Below are 22,145 nucleotides of genomic sequence, written 5' to 3'. Positions count from 1 at the left end.
GTCCAAAAGTTCTGTCAATGGATTTGTTCAATTTCATCAAATTTAGACACCGCTCAATTGCAAAAAAACAACACTCAACAACCTCAAAGCTGTTTACAAAGAGAACAAAACAACAAAAATATAAATAAAAGCAACATTGAAATCAGCAGAAAACTAAGATTAAAACATACATGCACATTCAACAGGTCTGGGCAGGCTTGTCTAAACCAGAATGTTTTTAGCAGGAGCAGAAAAGGGGACAGTGAAGATGCCCGTCCGAGATCACTAGGCAGGGAGTTCCAAAGTGTTCATGCTGCCATGCTGAAAGACGGATGTCTTCCAAAGCAGATAAAAGATAAAAGAAAGGAGTTCAGGAGGGAAATATAGATCCCCATTCCAGCCACATATTTCATTTGCATGTAGAAAAACTACAGCTCACCATCCAACTTTTGAAATTGCTACCTTGAGATTAATATTTGATTTCCAGTCAAAAAGGGGGGAAATGGAAAAACTCAAGGAATCGCCCTTCTCTTCCCTTTGAGCGGAGATGTCTTAAGGAGCCGCAATGCTGTTGGCTAGAATCTAGCTGCTAGATGAAACAAACCGGAGCCAATTCTTATCCACATTCCAGTTGCAAGCACACATGTCGATGAGCATGTCTCCAAGCCAGTCGTCATACAATGAAAACCCATTGTTTAAATGCATTCCCAAGTCCCGTAGAATCTGCATGAATCCAGGGTTTGGTGTGGGATTGCTTGGAGTGAGGCCTTGGCCCTGCCATTTCTCTTGAGTCTCAGGGCTGTCCCAGGAACACGTGGTATCATAAGAAACAATGCCCCTGAGCATGTGAAGACTGCATTTGCCTTCCACCACCCCAGACTCCTGGCCATATACCGTAATCTTTGGGGATCCATCACCCATGGAATTGTCTTTTTGAACGGTTCTAAGCCAGAAGATGCCACCCCCCTCATGGGGCAGTGAGTTCCAAAAGTTAACAAAGTTCTAGTACTATGTGAGAGGGAGGAAGGGGAAGCAGCCTTTGTTTAGCAGCAGGACAGGATTTTCAAGCTGAGTATTCTGGGAGGCCAAATGAGACCTCCAAGTACCATAAGTACAACACCAGATTTCCTGCAGTTGAAACAGGAGAAGACCCCCCCCCCCAAGGCAGAAAACCGAGAAGGCAACACAGGAACTGGAGAAAACAGACACTCTCCGCCACCCCCACCCTTTGTCTGCATTTTGTGGGTGCCTTCTGTGGGAATGTTCAGGGTGGCAGGAGAGGATATATTGTTTATTAATATCCTTCCTAACTTGTGCTAGCAAGTTCCTTTACTTTGCAGAATTACATTCCCCTTTTTACATGCACAGCAGATCTTCTCTCTTTCTCTTTGGTGATCCCTCGTAGCCGAGTAAGATTGTCTTCCATAAACACGTTCTTAACAATGAGTCCGTAAGTGACTGTGGAAGCCAATTCTGGATCCACACATCCTTCCATAGGTTTCCGGGCGGGAGTTGATCACGGTGTGGATTTGCCAAGTGTGCCTTCCTCTTAGCACGTTTCTCCCTTGCGTCCTGAGTTCGAGTGTCTTCAAAGCCCATGACACCTTGGGTAAAGGCTGTTCTCCAATTAGAGCGCTCACAGGCCAGCACTTCTCAATTGCCAATGTTTATACTACATTTTTTAAGATTTGCCTTGAGACAGTCCTTAAACCTCTTTTGTTGACCACCAGCATTACGCTTTCCACTCGGAATAGAGTAGTTGCTTTGGAAGACAATAATCAGGCATCCACACAACATGACCAGTCCAACGAAGTTGATGGTGTGAGCCTCTCACTACTATACAATTCAGTCTGTCTCAGATTGAATTGTACACTCCTGGTAAATTCCCTTGAATCCCTCTTAAAAGAATAAAGACGCCACAATCTTATTCAAAGTCAATAAAAGAAGTTTACTCACATCAGTTCACAGTTGGATCCCTGAAGGCAGACTTAGTTACAAATATGTACATGTGGATCTACTCCATATGGAGGAAATAATCCCAGTGCTTCTGCTAGCTGAGAGCTAGCAGAGCAGTCCTAGCTAAAAGCTGGTCAAACAAAGAAGGAAACCAAAAAGAGAGAGGTGTGCTATGTGACTCGTCCTTTTGTTACCTGGACAGGTAAGGTCATACCTACTTTCTATCACATGCAAAAGGAGCGTCTCCACCCCCATCGTTCTGTCAGTACGCCTTTCAACCGATGTCAGCCACTGGGCTCAATAACTGGTTCTGCCCCGGCTGGGCTAGGCGACTGGAGCACTTTCAGAGATCTTCCAATCCTGGAAAACAGGTCTCAGTGCAACAGACCCACAACTGTGCATTGTGAGCACCAGACTCATGCAGAGTATAACTAATGCGGAAGTTAGCTGTGAAGCATAACTCCTTTTATTTCTAATAGCTACTGCAAACTAACGAACTACTGGATTGCATGAGTGTTAAATCTCCCACTCAGCCATCTAGTCACTACATATATAAGACTCTCTCCACACACAGAGTCAGGCAGTCAGGCAGGAGCGGAAGAGGAGAAGAGCAATTTCCACCCCCTCCTTTCTCAAAACATCAGATCAGGAGATTCTGTCCATGGGAGGGGTGAAAATATCAACACGTTCTGCCCGGACACTGAGGTCCAGCTCCGAGGGCCTTCTGGCAGTTCCCTCACTGTGAGAAGCGAGGTTATCACTGTGAGTAGTGAGCCGCCCTGAGCCCAGTTCTGGCCGGGGAGGGCGGGATATAAATAAAAAGTTGTTGTTGTTGTTATTGAGAAACACAAAGAGATTAAAAAGCATCTGGATGCGCATTTGGAAAGGTGACTCTGATTCTAAATTTTCTCTCCTGATGTAAACTTGCTGAGCTGACCTTGCGATGCTGTTACTAAAAATCAGCATCCTTCTATATTTGCATCTGGGTCGGTATTCCCCAGATGTGCAATGATGGGCGATTCTATTTCAACCCCGAGGTTACCAATTTGTATAATGATATGTTCTTAAGAGTGACGGAATTCTAGCCCTCATCGTTTCACCTTGCAGCGTCATCCGTTACTCAGCCGAGGCAAGGTTGCTGGTAGCAGCCAGCCACTCCCCAAGGGTCACCTCAGCTGTAACCGCCAAACTTTCCATGGGAGCCCTTTATAGAGATGTGCTTTTTATAGATGCTACTTAAAGGATCAGAAACCTACTGGGTTAAGAGGGAGCTGCTAACAGTCTCCTAAGTTTATGCAGGATAGAAGATGATTGGTAGCTCTTGAAGGCATCCAAGCCAAAAAGGGTTTGGGAACCATTAATTCCTTATCTGAAAGCTCTCATTTCATTCTCCGCATACAGCTGCCATGTGTACAGTCCATTCTTAGGAATGGACTAGAAGGAACAAATCTCTTAGACTGCAAGGCTAGAAAATAGCCAAAGCCGTCTCTCGGGGCTGAGCTCTAATGCATGTTTTTTCCCAGGGCCATGAAAACTTCAAAGGCGCTTTATGAAGCACATTTGTAAACTAGAAGAGTTCTGGAAATAACCCTGGAAAAGAGATGATGGCTTATTAAAATAGCAGGGATGCAACGTTTTCAAAACAAGCCCACGGATAACCCTGTGCTACAGGGCGAAGTTATTTTCCAGTGAATGTTTTGCAGAGCAACCGGAGCCTGTGAAGAAATGGGTCCCGAGAGGCAGGTCACTCATCGTCCAACTCCAGGGAAATTTGCGCCACAAAGATCTCATTCCCAGGCCCTGGACCGACATGGACCAGATCGATCTTTATCTACTTCTCTGTAAGCCTTTTGGCAAGCAGACTCCTGCGTGGCTTGCAGGGGGAAATAGGGTCATCTCTCATAATCCGAAGGAAAAGATATTAGCCTGAGAAATGAACAAAACCAGTATTCTTGCAATATAAACCCAGAGGGTGTGACTGCCTTCAGAATAATGTAACCCGTTCTGGTCGCCTCCCCTAAAAATGGATATTGTAGAATTGGAAAAGGTTCAGAAAAGGGCAATGCAAGAGATCAAGGGGGGGGGGGAAGCGAGCCCCCTATGAGGAAAGGGTGCAGCCTTTGGGACTTTTTAGTTCAGAGAAAAGGTGTGTAAGAGGCAGCAGTTCCCTCGCCACGAGAAGCCAAGTTACAGGGAACCAGAGGGCCTTCTCGGTAGTGGCACCCGCCCTGTGGAACGTCCTCCCGCCAGATGTCAAAGAGAAAAATAACTACCAGACTTTTAGAATACATCTGAAGGCAGCCCTTTTCAGGGAAGCTTTTAATGTTTAATAGGTTACTGTATTTTAGTGTTTTGCTGGAAGCCGCCCAGAGTGGCTGGGGAAGCCCAGCCAGATGGGCAGGGTATAAATAATAAATTATTATTATTATTATTATTATTATTATTATTATTATTATTATTATTATTTTACATGATGTAAGTTTATAAAGTGAATGTGGAATATTATAATATAATATATAGGAGGGTGAGGGACGGTGGAGGGAAGTCACAAGGGTGTTTTAATGTTTGTATTCTAGGTTGGTAGTGTAATATGAATTTTGTTTTGTGTCTATGTGTTTGTTTATAAATTTTTTCTTTAAAAAGAAAAGAAAGAAGAAGTTTATAAAGTGATGCCCGGCATGGAGAAAACAGACAGAGAAAAATTATTCTCATTCACTCATAACTCATGGATTCAGGTCATGTAAACGAAATGACTTAGTCACGCAGCGCATTGTTAACCTTTGGAACTTGCTTCCACAGGAGGCAGTGATGACCACAAACTTATATGGTTTTAAGGAAGGATGATGGCTCTGCTCTGCCTCCATTGTTGGAATCAGCAAAGCTTCTGAATCCCAGTTGCTGGAAACCACAGGAGGGAAAAGGGTTCTTATGGTCAAATTCTGCTTGCAGGGCATCCATCTGGTTGGCTCCTGTGAGAACAGGATGCTGGACTAGATGGTGCATTGGCCTGATTCTGCAGGCTCTTCTTACTTTCTTATGTTCTTAACTCCCTTGGCACAGCACCTCTGTGTCTCTGCTTTTTTAAAAAAATACCTGACAAAATTGCAGGATTTTCCAAAGCAACATTATTTTAAAATATAAGAAAAGGCCCATTGAAGCCATCGTCCTGTTCTCACAGTGGCCAACCAAACGCCCGTGGGGGGAACCAGCAAGCAGGATTTGAGCACAAGAGTAATTCTCCCCTCCTGTGGTTTCCAGCAAAGCCTCTCCTCCTCCCAGAGGGGAGGTGTTGCAAGCGGGAGCCGTTCCCATGTCAGCAGGGGGCCGTATTTGGCTCCCTGTATCATTTTCCCGGCTGCCGCGCTGCGCCCATCAAGCCAGCCAATAGGGTTGGCTTGGGGGCGGGGTCTAGCCGCATTCAAGCGGCCGCAGCGGACTCGCACCTCATTCTGTATCCTGGAGTCGAAAATTGTGTTTTATTAATGACCCTGTTTTTGTCCATGGAGTTTTCTTGGCAGGGATACTGGAGTGGCTTGCCGGTTCCTGCTCCATGGTTTTCCCAGTAGTGATGTATGGAAGTGAGAGCTGGACCATAAAGAAGGCTGATCGCCGAAGAATGGATGCTTTTGAATGATGGTGCTGGAGGAGACTCTTGAGAGTCCCATGGACCGCAAGAAGATCAAACCTCTCCATTCTGATGGAAATCAGCCCTGAGTGCTCACTGGAAGGACAGATCCTGAAGCTGAGACTCCAATACCTTGGCCACCTCACGAGAAGAGAAGACTCCCTGGAAAAGACCCTGATGTTGGGAAAGATGGAGGGCACAAGGAGAAGGGGACGACAGAGGACGAGATGGTTGGACAGTGTTATCAAAGCTACAAACATGAGTCTGACCAAACTGCGGGAGGCAGTGGAAGACAGGAGTGCTTGGCGTGCTCTGGTCCATGGGGTCACGAAGAGTCGGACACGACTAAACGACTAAACAACAACAACAACAACAATGTGATCAAGCATGCTGACATCAGGTTCAACGAGGCGGCCCTGTTTAGAGACCATGGCGTTCATTTGTCTGATCAAGGAAATGATGTGTGGTTGGCCGATATCATCAGTAGCATTAGGGATAGGTTGCAGCTGTGAGGGTATCTGGCAGCAAGCCTCTTCGGCTCAGGTGGCGGTTAGGCATTGGAATGTGTGTGCTGTGTTGGAGGATTGGGTATGCGCCATCTACCCCTCCTCTTTTGGGTATTCCGTTAAAGGAAACCGGCGGTCATGGATCCTGTCCGATGCCCTGCTGGTGGCCAGGGCCATGGCACGACCCCCGGTAACGTCATGGGGAGTTTCCAGTTGAATTTGCATCAACAAGCTCCTCCCACTGGTTGTTAACCTTGAAATGCCCCCCCGCTGCGCAGGGAGGGGTCATATATAGGTTGTTTAATCCAGTGCCTAAGCCAATACCACTCACATGCTGTAACCAATAAAGTTGTGGCCTTCTTTAGCCTATTAACCTAAAACACATGTGTCCTTGTGTCGTATTTACCCCTACGCAGGTTGCGGGTCCTCGACTCACAAGTGGCTTTCAGAGGCATTGCTGCCTCCAACTGCACAGGAAGAACACAACCACCGGGGCCAATACAATGGTACCTCGGGTTACATACGCTTCAGGTTACAGACTCCCCTAACCCAGAAATAGTACCTCGGGTTAAGAACTTTGCTTCAGGATGAGAACAGAAATCGTGCGGCGGCAGCAGGAGGCCCCATTAGCTAAACTGGTGCTTCAGGTTAAGAACAGTTTCAGGTTAAGAACGGACCTCCGGAACGAATTAAGTACTTAACCCGAAGTACCACTGTAGTTGGCAACTCACAGGAGTGAAAAACAACAGAGAGAGCAGACAATGCACTTTTATAAATATGTGTGTGCACTGCAAAACTCTCATTGTCCCTAAGCCGGCGGTTTGGTTAGCAATGGTTTTGTTTTTGCTTTTCAAAACCTCAGATTTATTCATCCCCTGCCAGGTCCCGGCTTGACCCTGTCTCCTCTAGCAAGCATCTCCCTCGCCTGTTTTGTTTTGCCCAGAGATGCTTTGGCAAGAGGCTCCTTTGCTGTGGCTCCAATGTTTCCACCACACTCAGTCATGCGCAGCACCTAACAGCTGACATGTGCATTTCGCTCCGCCTGTTTCTGCTCGGCCCCCGTGCTCAGAACTCATCGCCTCGCCCGAGACCCTCCAGACAAAGGAGGCGAGAGCCTTGTGCCAACACGCCAGTGACTCTCCCTTCCTCCCTCCCTGTGGAGGGTTTTCACCTCATTAAAGATTAGAAACCCAAACACACCAAACAGAGTCAGGAAAAGAACAAGCTTGCTTACCCTAAAATGCTTGGCTGTGTTTGCACATTCCTCATGCCGAATTCCTACGATGAAGAGGTGCAGAAGGGCTTTCTGAAGGAGGCACCTGCAACAACCTCCAGACCTGGACCCCAAGATCTCTTGCCACTTCCCTCTTTGCCGTTTGTTGTTGTTGTTTAGTCGTTTAGTCATGTCCGACTCTTCGTGACCCCCTGGACCAGAGCACGCCAGGCCCTCCTCTCTTCCACTGCCTCCCACAGTTTGGTCAAACTCATGTTCGCAGCTTCGAGAAAAATGTCCAACCATCTCGTCCTCCGTCGTCCCCTTCTCCTTGGGCCCTCCATCTTTCCCAACATCAGGGTCTTTTCCAGGGAGTCTTCTCTTCTCCTGAGGTGGCCAAAGTCTTGGAGCCTCAGCTTCAGGATCTGTCCTTCCAGTGAGCACTCAGGGCTGATTTCCTTCAGAATGGAGAGGTTGGATCTTCTTGCAGTCCATGGGACTCTCAAGAGTCTCCTCCAGCACCATAATTCAAAAGCATCAATGTTTCAGCGATCAGCCTTCTTTATGGTCCAGCTCTCACTTCCATATATCACTACAGTGGTACCTCGGGTTAAGTACTTAATTCGTTCTGGAGGTCCATTCTTAACTTGAAACTGTTCTTAACCCGAGGTACCACTTTAGCTAATGGGGCCTCCTGCTGCTGCCGTGCCGCCGGAGCACGATTTCTGTTCTCATCCTGAAGCAAAGTTCTTAACCTGAAGCACTATTTCTGGGTTAGCGGAGTCTGTAACCTGAAGCGTATGTAACCTGAAGCATATGTAACCCGAGGTACCACTGTACTGGGAAAACCGTAGCTTTAACTATACAGACCTTTGTTGGCAAGGTGATGTCTCTGCTTTTAATATCTCTGCTTTGCCGTTTAACCATTTCAAAAACAACACCTTGCTCACAGGTAGGGAATGGACAAATGGGCTGAGATCAGAAGAGGGGGCCCCCCTTGATAGTTCTTCTGCCCTCAGAGGCTTGGGGGTGGTGTGCCAGGAAAAGGCCTTCTCTGTGGCAGCCCCTAAGTTGTCGGATTCCCTCCCCTGAGCAGTGCACCTGCCACCTTCGCTGTACAGCTTCCAGAGGATTTTGAAGATGCACCTGTTCACCCTGGCATTTGAAACTTCAGGTGTACCATTTTAGGACCTGCCTTATTTTTACAGTTGCAAGTTTGTTTGTTTGTTTAAAAAACCTTTTTGTATTGTGCTTTAATGCTCTAATGCGCCCAGAGACTTAGGGTGAAGGGTGGATAATTAATTAACGTTTGGTTTCTCATTTTTCCAGTTCTCCACATTTTCATATCAGCTTACAAAACACCAAAAGACCTCGTGGAAATCCCTCAGCCCATCAGGGGGAAAGGTGATGTATAAATATTATTATTATTGTTATTATTATTATTTGGTATCATTCATAGCCGAGTAAGATTGTCTTCCATAAACATAGTTTTAACAATGAGTCCGTAAGTGACTATGGAGGCCAATTCTGGATCCGCACGTCCTTCCACAGTGGGGACATTGGTTTCCGGGCGGGAGCTGATCACGGTGTTTCCCAGTTGTCAGTGACAACAACAATAATTTCAACTAGTTTACACGTTTTTTCTAGGCAATCTTTGCCTAATAGCAACATTTTTGCAAAGCCATTTCCCAACATTATTATTTTAATTATTATAAAATTACCTTTTGCTAATATGTACCCTGACACGAACACTTTAGTTGTGAGCACATTGCCTGTTTGGAGAAGTGCATTGCAAAATTCAGAAAAATGCAAACACCAAAGGACGCCTGTGTTCCGGTTCGTGTATAGTTTCAGGAACAAAATCAAATTCTGCCCCACCCTTCCTTATGGGGTGCCTGCCCCCCCCCGCAAAGTCCTATGGCAAGGAGGCCTCAGACGCCCACCCTTTGAACCTTCTGAGAGGCAAATCTGTGTCCTGGGCCTGAATCCGAGGTCTTTTTAGCATCTTCCGCTGCCCCTACAATGTACCCCATCTCTATCACACACACAGAGAGAGAATCATGGCTTTTAAATTAAAAGAAATTGAAATAAATAAAGGTCTTATGTATATAATAAAGGTTCATAAATGTACCAAGCAAAAACCTATATAGATATATAGGCCACATGTCTGAAGCTGCACAGGAGAGCAGCCATGGAGCCATTTTGACACCCAGGCTGACCAGGTGTTTCCTCTGCAAGGTCAAATGGAGGAGCCTCCCTGTTGTCTTTTCCTTCACAAATCCTGACTTAAGGGTATATCTGTGTTTGAATAGGGTGAGCCTGTGACCTGGCTCAGGAGCTAAGTATTTATCATTACAAAAGACTGGCCAGCCTCCCCAGGGTATCCAATCAAGTGAGCATTAACAGGTAACTTGCCAGACAGGAGGTAAACAATGCACTCAGATTTCTGTTGTAGACCACCTTTTCTGTGATGTAGGTATGATGTGTTTGGGGGGGTCTTGGACTCCAAGGTGGGCAATTTCAAAAGTCTATATAAAGACTTGCACACCATTCTTCTGGGTTCCTCCTCCCTCCTGCGTGTGGGGAGTGAGGACCCTGTTGCAACAGTTCAATAAAGATCAGGCTTACTAGCTGCTTTGCTCCTCAATATTCTCTGGCTGGCCTCTGTTTTTTTCCTCCGACTGATGGAGAACCTACAAAGGACTCCATAAGGGCTCTTGTGTCCCCCATAAGGGAATAAGGGCAGATTTCCGTTTGTGACAAAATTAAAGGGAGGAGAAGCTGGAGGGGGACATTTCTTCACCCTTATTCGCCCTCCCACAGGCTGAGGCCACATTCAGCCACATTCGCCAGTCAAAGACGCTGGTTTTGCCTCCTGCCCCAAGCAGAAAATAAAAGGCCATTTCATATGCTGGGCAGCCCAGGGAGGCCCTGTGGGGAGAGGCAGTCAGCCAGGCTATTTCGACCACTGTGATCATTTAGTGGCTGACCCCAAATCCTTTGATGCCCGCCTGCTGCACAGCTTGTTAATGATTTCCTTGACATGGAAAAATAAAAGGAAAGTGAGGGGTGTTGGTTCAGATCGGTGGCACGGCTAAGAAACGCTTCTCAGATGCCTTGACCCTGCCAGTGCTGGATTTATGTACAAGCTAGACAAGCTATAGCTTAGGTCCCCACTCTCTTGGGGGGCCCCAAAAAAATTAAATAAAAAAAACTGTATGTACATTTCCAAAATATAAGCTAAAAACAAAGAAAACCTACAAACAGCAACCGTGTTTTGTGTTGTGTAGGTTCCTATGATGTAAGTAATGGGCCCCACCTGCTGACCTGCTCCATAATAATAATAATAATAATAATAATAATAATAATAATAATAATAATAATAATAATTTATTTATACCCCGCCCACCTGGCTGGGCTTCCCTGGTTTGCTCATTTCTATATACAGTGGTACCTTGGTTCTCAAACAATTGCATTGTACAAGTTAGAACACTTAATTTCATATTAATAAAGCTTTATATAATTATTAGTAGTTTGCATCATATATTTAAGTTTATTATTAAGTTTGTTGTGAATAAAAAATCATTTTAAGTTAGAGCTTAATAATTATTTCACTATTAATATACTTCTTCTTAATTGTATTTCAGTTCAACAATTACTTTGATAAAATACATATTTTGTTATGTGCAAATGGCTTTCGATACCTATTGGGTCCATCAATTACTATACAGCATATATTCAACACACACATACAAAAAAAACCAGCGACAGTTTGTGGTTGACAAAGGACAGCTGGACATAGAAAGGGCCCCATTACCTTCAGGAGCTGAGGGCCGCATCAAACCTAAATCCAGCCCTGGCTCCTGCTCACAACAACCCACCCCCCTGCAAAACTGCAGTGTGGATGGCATTTTGCAAGTGCATTCAAGTTACAAATAGACAAAACATTGGGAAGAGTGTTTTCTGGCGGTAAGAGCTGTTGGACAGTGGGACAGCCTTCCTTGGAAGGTAGTGAACTTTCCTTCACCGGAGGTCTTTAAAGAAAAGCTGGGTGGCCATCTGCCAGGCATCCTTTAGCTGCAATATCTGTGTTGCAGGGGGTGGACTAGATGGCAACTGGAATCCCTTCCAACTCAACAATTCTGTGATTCTATCGTTACTTTTTGCAATCTCTCTCTCTCTCTCTGGGAATCATAGATCTGTAGAGTGGGAAGAAAGCACAAGGTCCAATGCAGGAATCGTTTGCATTGACCAGCCAGTCAGATCTATCACCCCCCCTAGGCTGTTAGCATTTATTCAGCAACAATCTGTGGTTGAATGCTTGCTAATTTCACTCATCTTTCCAGGTGGTTTGGGAGCAGAATGTGTCAAGAGATACAGGGAGGAATGGGTCAGGGGAAGGCTTTCACAATCCCGGCGGAGCACTATGCAATATTCAGGAATTGGGCTACGAACATAAGGAGAGCCTGCAGGATCAGGCTCATGGGGGCCACCTAGCCCAGCATCCTGTTCTCACAGTGGCAAACTGGATGCCCCAAAGGGGAACCCACAAGCAGGATTCGAACTCAAGAGCAACACTCCCCTCCTGCGGTTTCCAGCAACTTGTATACAGAAGCATGTCTGCCTCCAACTGTGAAGGGCCATCAATAGCCCTCTCTTCCTCCTCTGTGAACTTTTGCCTGATCTTCTTTTGAAGCTATCTAGGTTGGTGGCCCTTCCTGCCTCCAGTGGAAGTGAGTTCCATAGTTTAACTACACCCCACAGTTTAAATATGATCAAGCATTTTCAAGAAGCAAGCCCCAGCGCATGTAGCAATTTGCAAATGAAAGTTCCTTCAGATGTCTGGCATGTTTGCATGCTAGATGGCAGCTGTCTGGCTGATTCAGAGTTTCTGATCTTTTTCCATATGGTTGGCCAACGTTCTCTGATGCATCTAGCCAGACTGAAGCATCTTCAGTCCCTCGTGGGTTATTTTTGTCCCATATTAATTTTAACCATCCTGCACAGGGTGATATTTATCCAGGGCCGAGTCCTCTGACTGACAGCTTTGCTCAGAGAGTTTCCAGCAGGAACCGAGGCCAGCCAGAACTTCTCTCTGGTTGAACAGGATTACTCCAGAACTAAATGCCAGCAAATAGCACAGATTCCTTATTACGAAAGGAATTATGCCTTGGTTTGCTGCAACATTGTTGTCTGAGACTTGGAACAATAGGCAATACGAAGAATGGAAAGCTCTGAAATTAGTCTAGCAATTACACAGAATTTTTTTTAAAAGCAGAGCAAAGTTTTCCAAGGGATGGTTGTTGCACTTCAGTCTGGCTTGACATCTAGTTGGGAGCACCCCAAAAAATGTCGCCAGACAAGTGAATTGAGGGACAGTGGCTACTGCCAGGCTGCACTCAATGGGAGGAACTGTTGATGGAGACCATATGGATGCCTAGTTGAAACATGTCAAAACACCCTTCCTCTCGCATGTGGCACTCCCTGCCTCAAGAAAGATTTGTTCGGTCACCTCGGAGAGAGTGTTGCATCACCACCACTTAAAATACATTTTTGATTCTGCAACATTTTGACCTAATTTCACTTGCCCTCTCCTTTTTAAACCCTTCATTACTTCACTCTTCCCCCAAAGAGATTTGAATGCCGTTGTTGTTGTTTAGTCGTTTAAAGGTCAGCACCAACACTTTGAATTGTGCTCAGAAACATACTGGGAGCCAATGTAGATCTCTCAGAACTGGTGTTATGTGGTCCCAGCGGCCGCTCCCAGTCACCAGTCTAGCTGCCGCATTCTGGATTAGATGCAGTTTCCAAGTCACCTTCAAAGGTAGCCCCACGTAGAGCACGTTGCAGTAGTCCAAGCGGGAGATAACTAGAGCATGCACCACTCTGGCGAGACAGTCCGCGGGCAGGTAGGGTCTTAGCCTGCGTACCAGGTGGAGATAGCAGACTGCTGCCCTGGACACAGATTTGACCTGTGCCTCCATGGACAGCTGCGAGTCCAAAATGACTCCTAGGCTGCACACCTGATCCTTCTGGGGCACAGTGGCCCCATTCAGGACCAGGGAATCCCCCACACCCGCCCGCCCCCTGACCCCCAAAACAGTACTTCTGTCTTGTCAGGATTCAACCTCAATCTGTTAGCCGCCATCCATCCTCCAACCGCCTCCAGGCACTCACACAGGACCTTCACCGCCTTCACTGGTTCTGATTTAAAGGAGAGGTAGAGCTGGGTGTCATCTGCATACTGATGAACACCCAGCCCAATGGGTGTGCTTTCGAACTGCTAGGTTGGCAGGAGCTGGGACAGAGCAACAAGAGCTCACCCCGTCGCTGGGATCCGAACCGCCAAACTTCTGATCAGCAAGCCCAAGAGGCTCAGTGGTTTAGACCACAGCACCACCCGCATCCTAACTAGCAACTAATCTCCATGTTGCCTTCCCCATAATTTGCCAGCTAATTCTTTTTTTAAGTGAAGATGCCTGGGATTGAACCAGGACAGTCAGCATTTGGAATATGTGCTTTTATCTATAAGTTATTGTCAATAGTTCAAATAAATGCATTTCCAAGGACTGCCACCTTTCCTTTCAGTCCCCCCCCCCCATGCTTTGGCTGAGATTTCTGCATTGCAGGCGGTCAGACTACATGACTCTTGAGGTCCCTTTCAACTCTACCATTCTTTGATTCTGAGAAAAAGCATAGAAGCACATTTATTATTTCCTCTAAGGAGCTCAAGGCACCCTACATGGTTCTCCCTCTCTCCATGCTGTCCTCAAGGCAACCCTGCGAGGGAGGTTAGGCTGAGAGACTGTGACCGGCCCACAGTTGCAAAACACGGTTTGTGGCTGAGCAGGGATTTGAACCCTGGTCTCCCACTCTGACCACGGCGCCAGGTCTACCTGCATGCAGACTGGCAAGCTTAAACAGAAACAGCAAAATGAAATGGGGCCTGATGGTAATCCGGTGAGGAATGTAAGCAGCGTGTGATTTTTAAAAGCGAACGATCCGCAGATCTCTCCTGGAGAAGCAAAATGTCAAAAGGGTGTAACCAAGGTGTGCCGGCATGTATTTCTTTGGGGAAAAGTTCGAGCAAGTTTCCAAAGGAATAGAAGAAATGTTTAACTGATAGACCTTTAAACATTCCCACAAAACTTTTGTTGTTGTTGAGTCGTTTAGTCGTGCCCGACTCTTCGTGACCCCCTGGACCAGAGCACGCCAGGCCCTCCTGTCTTCCACTGCCTCCCGCAGTTTGGTCAAACTCATGCTGGTAGCTTCGAGAACACTGTCCCACCATCTCGTCCTGCGTCGTCCCCTTCTCCTTGTGCCCTCCATCTTTCCCAACATCAGGGTCTTTTCCAAGGAGTCTTCTCTTCTCAGGAGGTGGCCAAAGTACTGGAGCCTCAGCTTCACGATCTGTCCTTCCAGTGAGCACTCAGGGCTGATTTCCTTAAGAATGGATCAGTTTGATCTTCTTGCAGTCCATGGGACTCTCAAGAGTCTCCTCCAGCACCAGAATTCAAAAGCATCAATTCTTCGGCGATCAGCCTTCTTGATGGTCCAGCTCTCACTTCCATGTATCACTACTGGGAAAACCATAGCTTCTACTATACGGACCTTTGTCTGCAAGGTGATGCCTCTGCTTTTTAAGATGCTGTCTAGGTTTGTCATTGCTTTCCTCCCAAGAAGCAGGCGTCTTTTAATTTCGTGGCTGCTGTCACCATCTGCAGTGATCATGGAGCCCAAGAAAGTAAAATCTCTCACTGCCTCCATTTCTTCCCCTTCTATTTGCCAGGAGGTGATGGGACCAGTGGCCATGATCTTCTCGTTGCTTTTGGCCAGGCGCTCTGCTGAGTCACAGCAGACTGCCCAAGGGAAAAGGAAAAAACTGTGAGGGACCTTCTCCGAAAATTCCCCCCGACTCAGCCTCCTTCGCCATCTCCAAGGCTGTCTTCTCCCCGATGCGTATCTTCACTTGACACGGGGTGCCATGCCCTCAGTGCTTCATGCAAGCAGCAAGCAGCACAGGGCCATTGCAAAATCTGCAACGGTGCCAGTGTGGCATAGCAGTTAGAGCATCAGACAGGGACCTGCGAGACCAGGGTTCAAATCCCTCCCACTCGGCCATGAAACTTTCACTGGGTGCCACCACAGCCACCACAGCCTAACCAACCTCGCAGGACTGTTCTGGGGATTAAATGAGGAGGTAAAGGTAAAGGGACCCCTAACCATTAGGTCCAGTCTTGGCCAACTCTGAGGTTGCGGCGCTCATCTCGCTTTATTGGCCGAGGAAGCTGGCATACAGCTTCCGGGTCATGTGGCCAGCATGACTAAGCCGCTTCTGGTGAACCAGAGCAGCGCACAGAAACGCCGTTTACCTTCCCGCCGGAGTGGTACCTATTTATCTACTTGCACTGGCGTGCTTTCGAACTGCTAGGTTGGCAGAAGCTGGGACCAAACAACGGGAGCTCACCCCGTCACGGGGATTCGAACCACCAACCTTCTGATTGGAAAGCCCTAGGCTCTGTAGTTTAACCCACAGTGCCACCCGCGCCCCTCAAAATGAGGAGGGGGAGAACCGTTTTCTAGAATCATGGGGGAAAGTGGGATGTGATTGCAATAAAGAACAAGTTCTTATGTTGTCAACTGCCCTGGGATCATTGGACGAAGTGTGGAATATACATTTAATAATTGACGGTGGTGATTATAATGTCCAGGCAGGGACCACCAGGCCACACATTGTGGCAGAATCAGGGGTCTGTTTTGGGTGTTCCCAGAGATGTATGTTTCAGATCTCTGCATTTCTCATTCATTCATTCTTCCCAGCTGTCAATCCTGCTGACTCCCCTCACTCCTCTGCTATCCTCCCTTCATTCTCTCTGCCCTCCAAAGTGGTGGCAGGAACATGGTCAGTATTGGGGCGGGGGCAAATGTGAGGGCTTTGGGGGCAAGCTATAGGGGAGGGGAGATTTGGGGAGCTGTGAGGGGATGGGAAAGGAGGGGCTGAGCAAGTTGTGAGGGGAGGGGTGGGTGAGGTCTAAAGGGGGCGTGTTGGCAATGGGGCAGGGTTGGCGGAGGTTTTTGAGCCAGGAGAGCAGAGGCGGCAGCCTCTAGTACACAGCATATACAGTGGTACCTCGGGTTAAGTACTTAATTCGTTCCAGAGGTCCGTACTTAACCTGAAACTGTTCTTAACCTGAAGCACCACTTTAGCTAATGGGGTCTCTTGCTGCTGCAGCGCCGCTGTATTTCTGTTCTCATCCTGAAGCAAAGTTCTTAACCTGAGGTAGTATTTCTGGGTTAGCGGAGTCTGTAACCTGAAGCATATGTAACCTGAAGCGTATGTAACCCGAGGTACCACTGTATCTCAGAAAGTCATGGCGCATAAGGAGAAAGAGACAGGGAGGGAGAAGGAAAAATGCAAGCTTCGGCACCAGTTCTTAAAAGTTCACAGTTCTTATTGGAACCAGCTGGAAATGGTTCATGTAGCCTAATGTTTTAACTGTTTTTAATTCTGAATTGTGAATGGTTGCAACCTGCTCTGGGACCTGATGATGAAAGGTACGATAATAATAATAATAATAATAATAATAATAATAATAATAATAATGCACATTGCCCCTTCTCCCTAGGGATCCTCGTCACTTTAGTTTATCCCATACAGACCTAGAGCCCCCAGCAGCCTGAACAAACTACAGTTCCCATTATCCTTTGGGCAGGGTGCTTTAAATGTATAGCATGCACACAGCCTGCCTGTAAGATCTGTTGAACAGTGAAACGTACTTGCTCAGGAGGTGGTGGATGAGATCACTGGATGAGACTGTTGCCCTGCAGGGGGTTGGACTAGATTACCCTTGGGGGTCCCTTCCCATCGTACAATTCTATGGTTCCACCTAAGGATCGCAGCCTAAGCCTACTGTGGCTTCTGGACCAGGGAAGAGCTTCAGAAATGCACAATATCTTAAACTGGGGGTGGGGAGCCTGATTTATTATGAACAAACAACCATTGGGAGCCAGCAAAGAAATGAAGGGTAATCCAGGGTTTTGTGGAACACAAGGCACCAGCTCCCATCTTTGAAACCCACCCCTCTCCTCCACCAGACAAAGGAAAGCGAAAAGGCACAGATAACCAGCAGCCGGCCAGCCAGCCAGAACCCCTCCAGGGAACAATAGTTCAGGATTCACGGCAGGAAGTCCAGCCTAACCTCATTTCCTCTACGGATTTCGGGAACTTAACCCTCAGGTCGAGACGCAGTCCAAACCCACAGCAGGATGGCCGCAGGTCACTTATAGAGAAAATAACGGCCTAATCCCTTTCCCTGCCAAGGGATCATCTGTGAAAGGAGGAGGGAGAGAGATGTCAGAAACACTACTAAAGGAAATAAGATGATCCCAGGGCAAATGCACCGTGTGGATTTTGTGAGGGGTCCAGGCTGCGGATGGCTATGTGGCCTTTATGGCCTTTTCCCCCCACAAGAGAAGTAATAATATTATAATAATTTTATTATTTATACCCTACCCATCTGGCTGGGTTTCCCCAGCAATTCTGGGCTGCTCCCAACAGATTAAAAACAGAATAAAACATCAAGCATTAAAAACTTCCCTAAACAGGCTGCCTGCAGATGTCTTCAAAAAGTCAGGTACCGGTAGTTGTTTATTTCCTTGATATCTGCTGGGAGGGCGTTCCACAGGGCGGGTGCCACCACCGAGAAGGCCCTCTGCCTGGTTCCCTGTAACCTCACTTCTTGCAGTGAGGGAACCGCTAGAAGGCCCTCGGAGCTGGACCTTCATGTCCGGGCTGAATGATGGGGGTGGAGACGCTCCTTCAGGTCTACTGGGCCGAAGCCGTTTAGGGCTTTCAAGGTCAGCACCAACACTTTGAATTTTGCTTGGAAACGTCCTGGGAGCCAATGTTTGGCTCCTGCTTCTAACAGTGCTTTAAAAGTAAGGATTAGGCCAGCCTGGTGCTGTTCCTGAGTTCTGGACTGCAACCCCAGCCAAGCAAGCAAGAGCCCCTCTTGAGGTGTCAGAATGATAAAATTGAAGAGTTGGAAGGGATCACAATGGCCATCTAGTCCAACCCCTTGCGATGCAGAATCACAGCTTTCTTGATGGATGGCTTTCCAAACTCTGCTACAAACCTCCATCGATGGAGGGCCCACAACCTTCCCAGGCAGTCCACATTCCACTGTCCAACAGCTCTTCGCTCTTTCCATCATTGCCTTGCAACCTGCTCTGGAGAAAGGATAGCAAGAAAGCAGGGACTCCTTTCACCTGACACAAAAAGAGGGCAATGGTGTCCTCAGAATGACTGAGGATATGAGAAGGGCTTTTTTTCCCAGCTGTGGCACCTCTCAGGTGGGGGCAAGGGAGGTGTTCAGGGTGAGTTCCAGGACCTCTTTTTCTAGAAAAATAGCACTGGGTACCAGTATTAATGTGGTCACCTGATTTGGTGTTAGGGGTAGGAAAGGTGGGAATGTTCTCCAGGATACAGGTGAGAAGTCTCACCTGCAAGGAAGCCCACTGCAGGGAGCTCCTGGGGTTCAAGCAGCTGAGGAAGACACAGTTTTCAGCATCCAGTTTTGGATGGTGCCAAATAGCCAGGTGGTGTAGGGGGAAAATGGCTCATCTGCGGGTGTGGTGTAGTGTAGTGGTTAGAGTATTGGACTAGCAGCTAGGAGACCAGGCTTCAAATCCCTGCTTGGCCATGAAGATGACTGGCAGTAGCTCTTTGGGACTTGCTCAGTTTCTCAGAGCTTGTAGAGCAGATGTTCTACCATTGAGCCTTCCCTTCCCTGTCTCTCTCAGCCTATTCCGCAGGGTTGTTGTGAGGAAAGGTATGTCACCTGGAGCACCTTGGACAAAAAGGTGGGATATATAAATATCCCTGTGGAGCAGATAGGGAAGAGCACAGCTGGATGGGACAAATGCTTGAGGATAAACCAATCAATGTGGAGGGCAGTTGTCAGCTGTAGTGAAAGAGTCTTCTTCCCTCCTAAGCAAGACTTGGTGGGGAAAGGCAAAGGACAGCCAGGATGAGAGGTCTTCTCCAAGCAGATGGTGAGAACCTCAGCATGGGAGGCAGGAGGGAGAGATCTGAAGTCTCAGGGCATGAGGGCATCTCCCTTGGCTGGATATGAGTTCTCCTAGTAAGCTGCCTTATACAGAGTCAGACCATCCATATTGTCTACACTGACTGGCAGCCGCTCTCCAGGGTTCCACGCAGGAGAGTCTCCCAAGGCAGACGCTCTACCCACTGAACAATGGCACTTCCCTCTCTGCGGGGAAAGTGTCTCTCATGCCCTGGTGGTTCACCTACAGCAATTTGAAGGGAAAAGCACACCTCATGTTGGTTGGAGACCCTCCCTGGAAGCAGAACTACTACAAAATCAAAGTAAATAACCATTTAGAGGCCTTTCCCGATGCCTCAAAGACAGAACCAGTTTGTATGTGTGGAAGGGTGTTAGCCGGGGGAGGAGGGTTCCAACAAGAGGGTTACTGATCCCTATAACCCAGGCAGGCTCCTCAACCCTCATACCTGGATAGGTCAAAAGGTGCCACCTGCTTTGACTGTTTCAAACATTTTATTTTAAAACACTGGAACTCCCTGCCTATTAATCTCAGGCAGGCCTCTTCACTGTCCTCTTTCTGACACCTGCTTCAAGACATTAATGCATAAAGGAGCCTACTCAGATGTTTAGAAAGCTGATGTTATTCTTCAGGCTGTTGTTAAATTAACTTTTTGAAAGTTTTCGATCATCGTTGTTCACTTTTCTTAGCGATCATATCATTTTCATAAACCACTTTGAGGTGGCTGTTATACAGTCAAGCAGCCTACAAATTTTATGAAATAAAAAAGTAACAAATTTATTTGCAACTCTTCCTGGGATACATGGATTCAAATTACACACTGGGCAAGGTGGTGACCTTGAGGGCCAGTCACTGCGTCTCAGCTTAACCTGCCTTACAGGGCTGTTGTTGTGGGGAACAAAATGAAGGGTAGGCTCTAGAAGACCTGGGTTCAAATCCCCCCACTCTGCCATGAAGCTTGCTAGGTGTCCCTGGGGGCCAGTCTCTGCCTCTCAAGCTATCCTACCTCACAGGGTTGTTGTGGGGGTTAAAGGAGGACGGGGAAAGCCATGTATCCTTATGCTCTTTGGAGAAAAAGGTAGAATATAAATGCAATACATTAACAACAGACGACAACAGCAGCAACAACAACGCAGTGATTATCCTCCATGCGCAAAGGTGCACAGGTGAGGCATAGACAGGTGCGCAGGTGAAGCATAGACAGTCTCCCTTACCTGGATGTAGGCTCTCTGGAGGAAGCTGTAAGGCACCCTGCGCTGGAAATCCGCGCGCACCTCGTCGCTGGCGACGTGTCTGGAGTCCGCCCCGGGCAGCGCTTCCCGGCGGCAGGAGCGCAGGCAGCGCGCCCGGCGGAGCAGCACGCCGAAGAAGCGCAGGTCCCGCCGCGCAGCATCCTCGCGCGGCTCAGCGTCTTCGAGCGGCGCCTCCCGACGGCAGCGCAGCGCGCAGCCCAGGCGCGCCTCCCGCAGGCGGCGCTCGGCGCTCAGCGCTGCCTCCAAGAAGCGCACGGCGCCGGCGAAGTCCCCCTGCGAGTGCGCCTCCACGCCGGCTGCGTAGAGCGCGTCGTAGGGCGGCCCGGGCTCCGGCTCCCCGGCCCCCGACGCCCCCAGCTGCGGCAGCAACAGCAGAGGCTGGAGCAGAAGGAGCAGCAGCCCGGGGGCCATCCCCGCCGCCCCGCTTTCCGGGCTGGGGCGCGCCGTCGAGGCTGGGCAGGTGGCGACGGGCGCGCCGGACGGGGCGCACGGAGGATGCTTTGCGGAGGAAGGCTGCTGAAGCTGGCTGTCGAGCGACGGGCGCTCCTGGGAAGGCAGGAGGGAGGCGGCGGAGATGGAGCCCTCCCCCTCGGGGTTTCCCCTCCGCCCAGGCCAGAGGGCCGGGAATGCCCGGGGGGAGGAGAGGCTAGCCGTCGGCGCTTCCCTCGGCTGCGAGCGGAGCAGGAGAGCCAGGAGAGCGAGCGAGAAGCCGCTGGGGGGAGCGCTCCGTTTGCAGCCCGGCCAAGCTCGCTCTCTCTCCTCCCCGGCTGGCTGCTGCGCCGGAACCGGCAGCGTTTCCAGGGCCGGGCGCGCCTCTCGCCCGGCGGGCTGCTTGCCTGCTTCGCCCTCCTCTGCTCGCCAGCGGGACTGCTTGCCTGCCTGCCTGCCCTGTTCGGCGGGGCGGAGAGCAAGAGCAGGCGGAGGAGGCTGTCCCTCGATGGCTACCGGCGAGGAGAGAGAGGAGCCGGCCGCGCGGCTTGACCTGCGGGGGAAAGGGGGTTCCCCCCTTCGCAGTTTCTTCCCACTTTCCTCCCCGCCCTGCCTCCTTTGGAACAGCGGGTGCTGGAGAGGGCACGGCAAAGTATCATTCGTATTAATATCGTTAGCATATTTCTACCGTGCCTTTTGCCGGGCCGGGACGCGAGGCGGATTGCGCAGAGAAATCAGAACAAGCTGAAAACATAGAAAGGACAATCGTCAAAATGTACTTAGAAATAAAATAATATCAATTGCTGGTGGATTTCCTGCTCATCCGCAACCGAAAGGTCCTAGGGCGCGTTTGGCAACGTAAAAAGGCCAAGTTAAAATGAGGGCCACCAACTTAGCTCAGGTAGAGAGGCTCATCTCTGGGTCCGAGCACCTTCTCTCAAGTATGTATGGTGGGAACATGTCGACACACCTTTTTCTGTTGCGGCTACCAGCCTGTGGAACTCCCTGGCTCAAGAGAGATTTGTTGGCCAGCTTCTGGGCTTGCCAAAAGCACCTCATTGACTTCTGTGAGAGGCAGTGGCTGGGGCAGTTGGCCCTTT

The 22,145-nt window shown here is 48.6% G+C and overlaps 1 protein-coding gene across 1 annotated transcript in view; it reads right to left on the bottom strand.

Moving 5' to 3' along the window:
* P3H2 (prolyl 3-hydroxylase 2) overlaps window positions 1-21,680 on the bottom strand; it is a 118,356-nt gene extending 96,676 nt beyond the window's left edge. Inside the window, exon 1 of the mRNA XM_083612817.1 lies at window positions 20,578-21,680. Within this exon, the coding sequence (XP_083468943.1) occupies window positions 20,578-21,027 (450 nt within the window). The 5' untranslated portion in view covers window positions 21,028-21,680. The remainder of the gene's footprint in view (window positions 1-20,577) is intronic.
* Window positions 21,681-22,145: the final 465 nt, after the last annotated feature.

This window comes from Podarcis filfolensis, assembly GCF_964270895.1.
Source record: "Podarcis filfolensis genome assembly, chromosome: 5".
NCBI classification, from domain to species: Eukaryota; Metazoa; Chordata; class Lepidosauria; order Squamata; family Lacertidae; genus Podarcis; species Podarcis filfolensis.
Note: the sequence above shows the minus strand (reverse complement) of the source record. Positions and strands in the feature narration are given on the sequence as shown.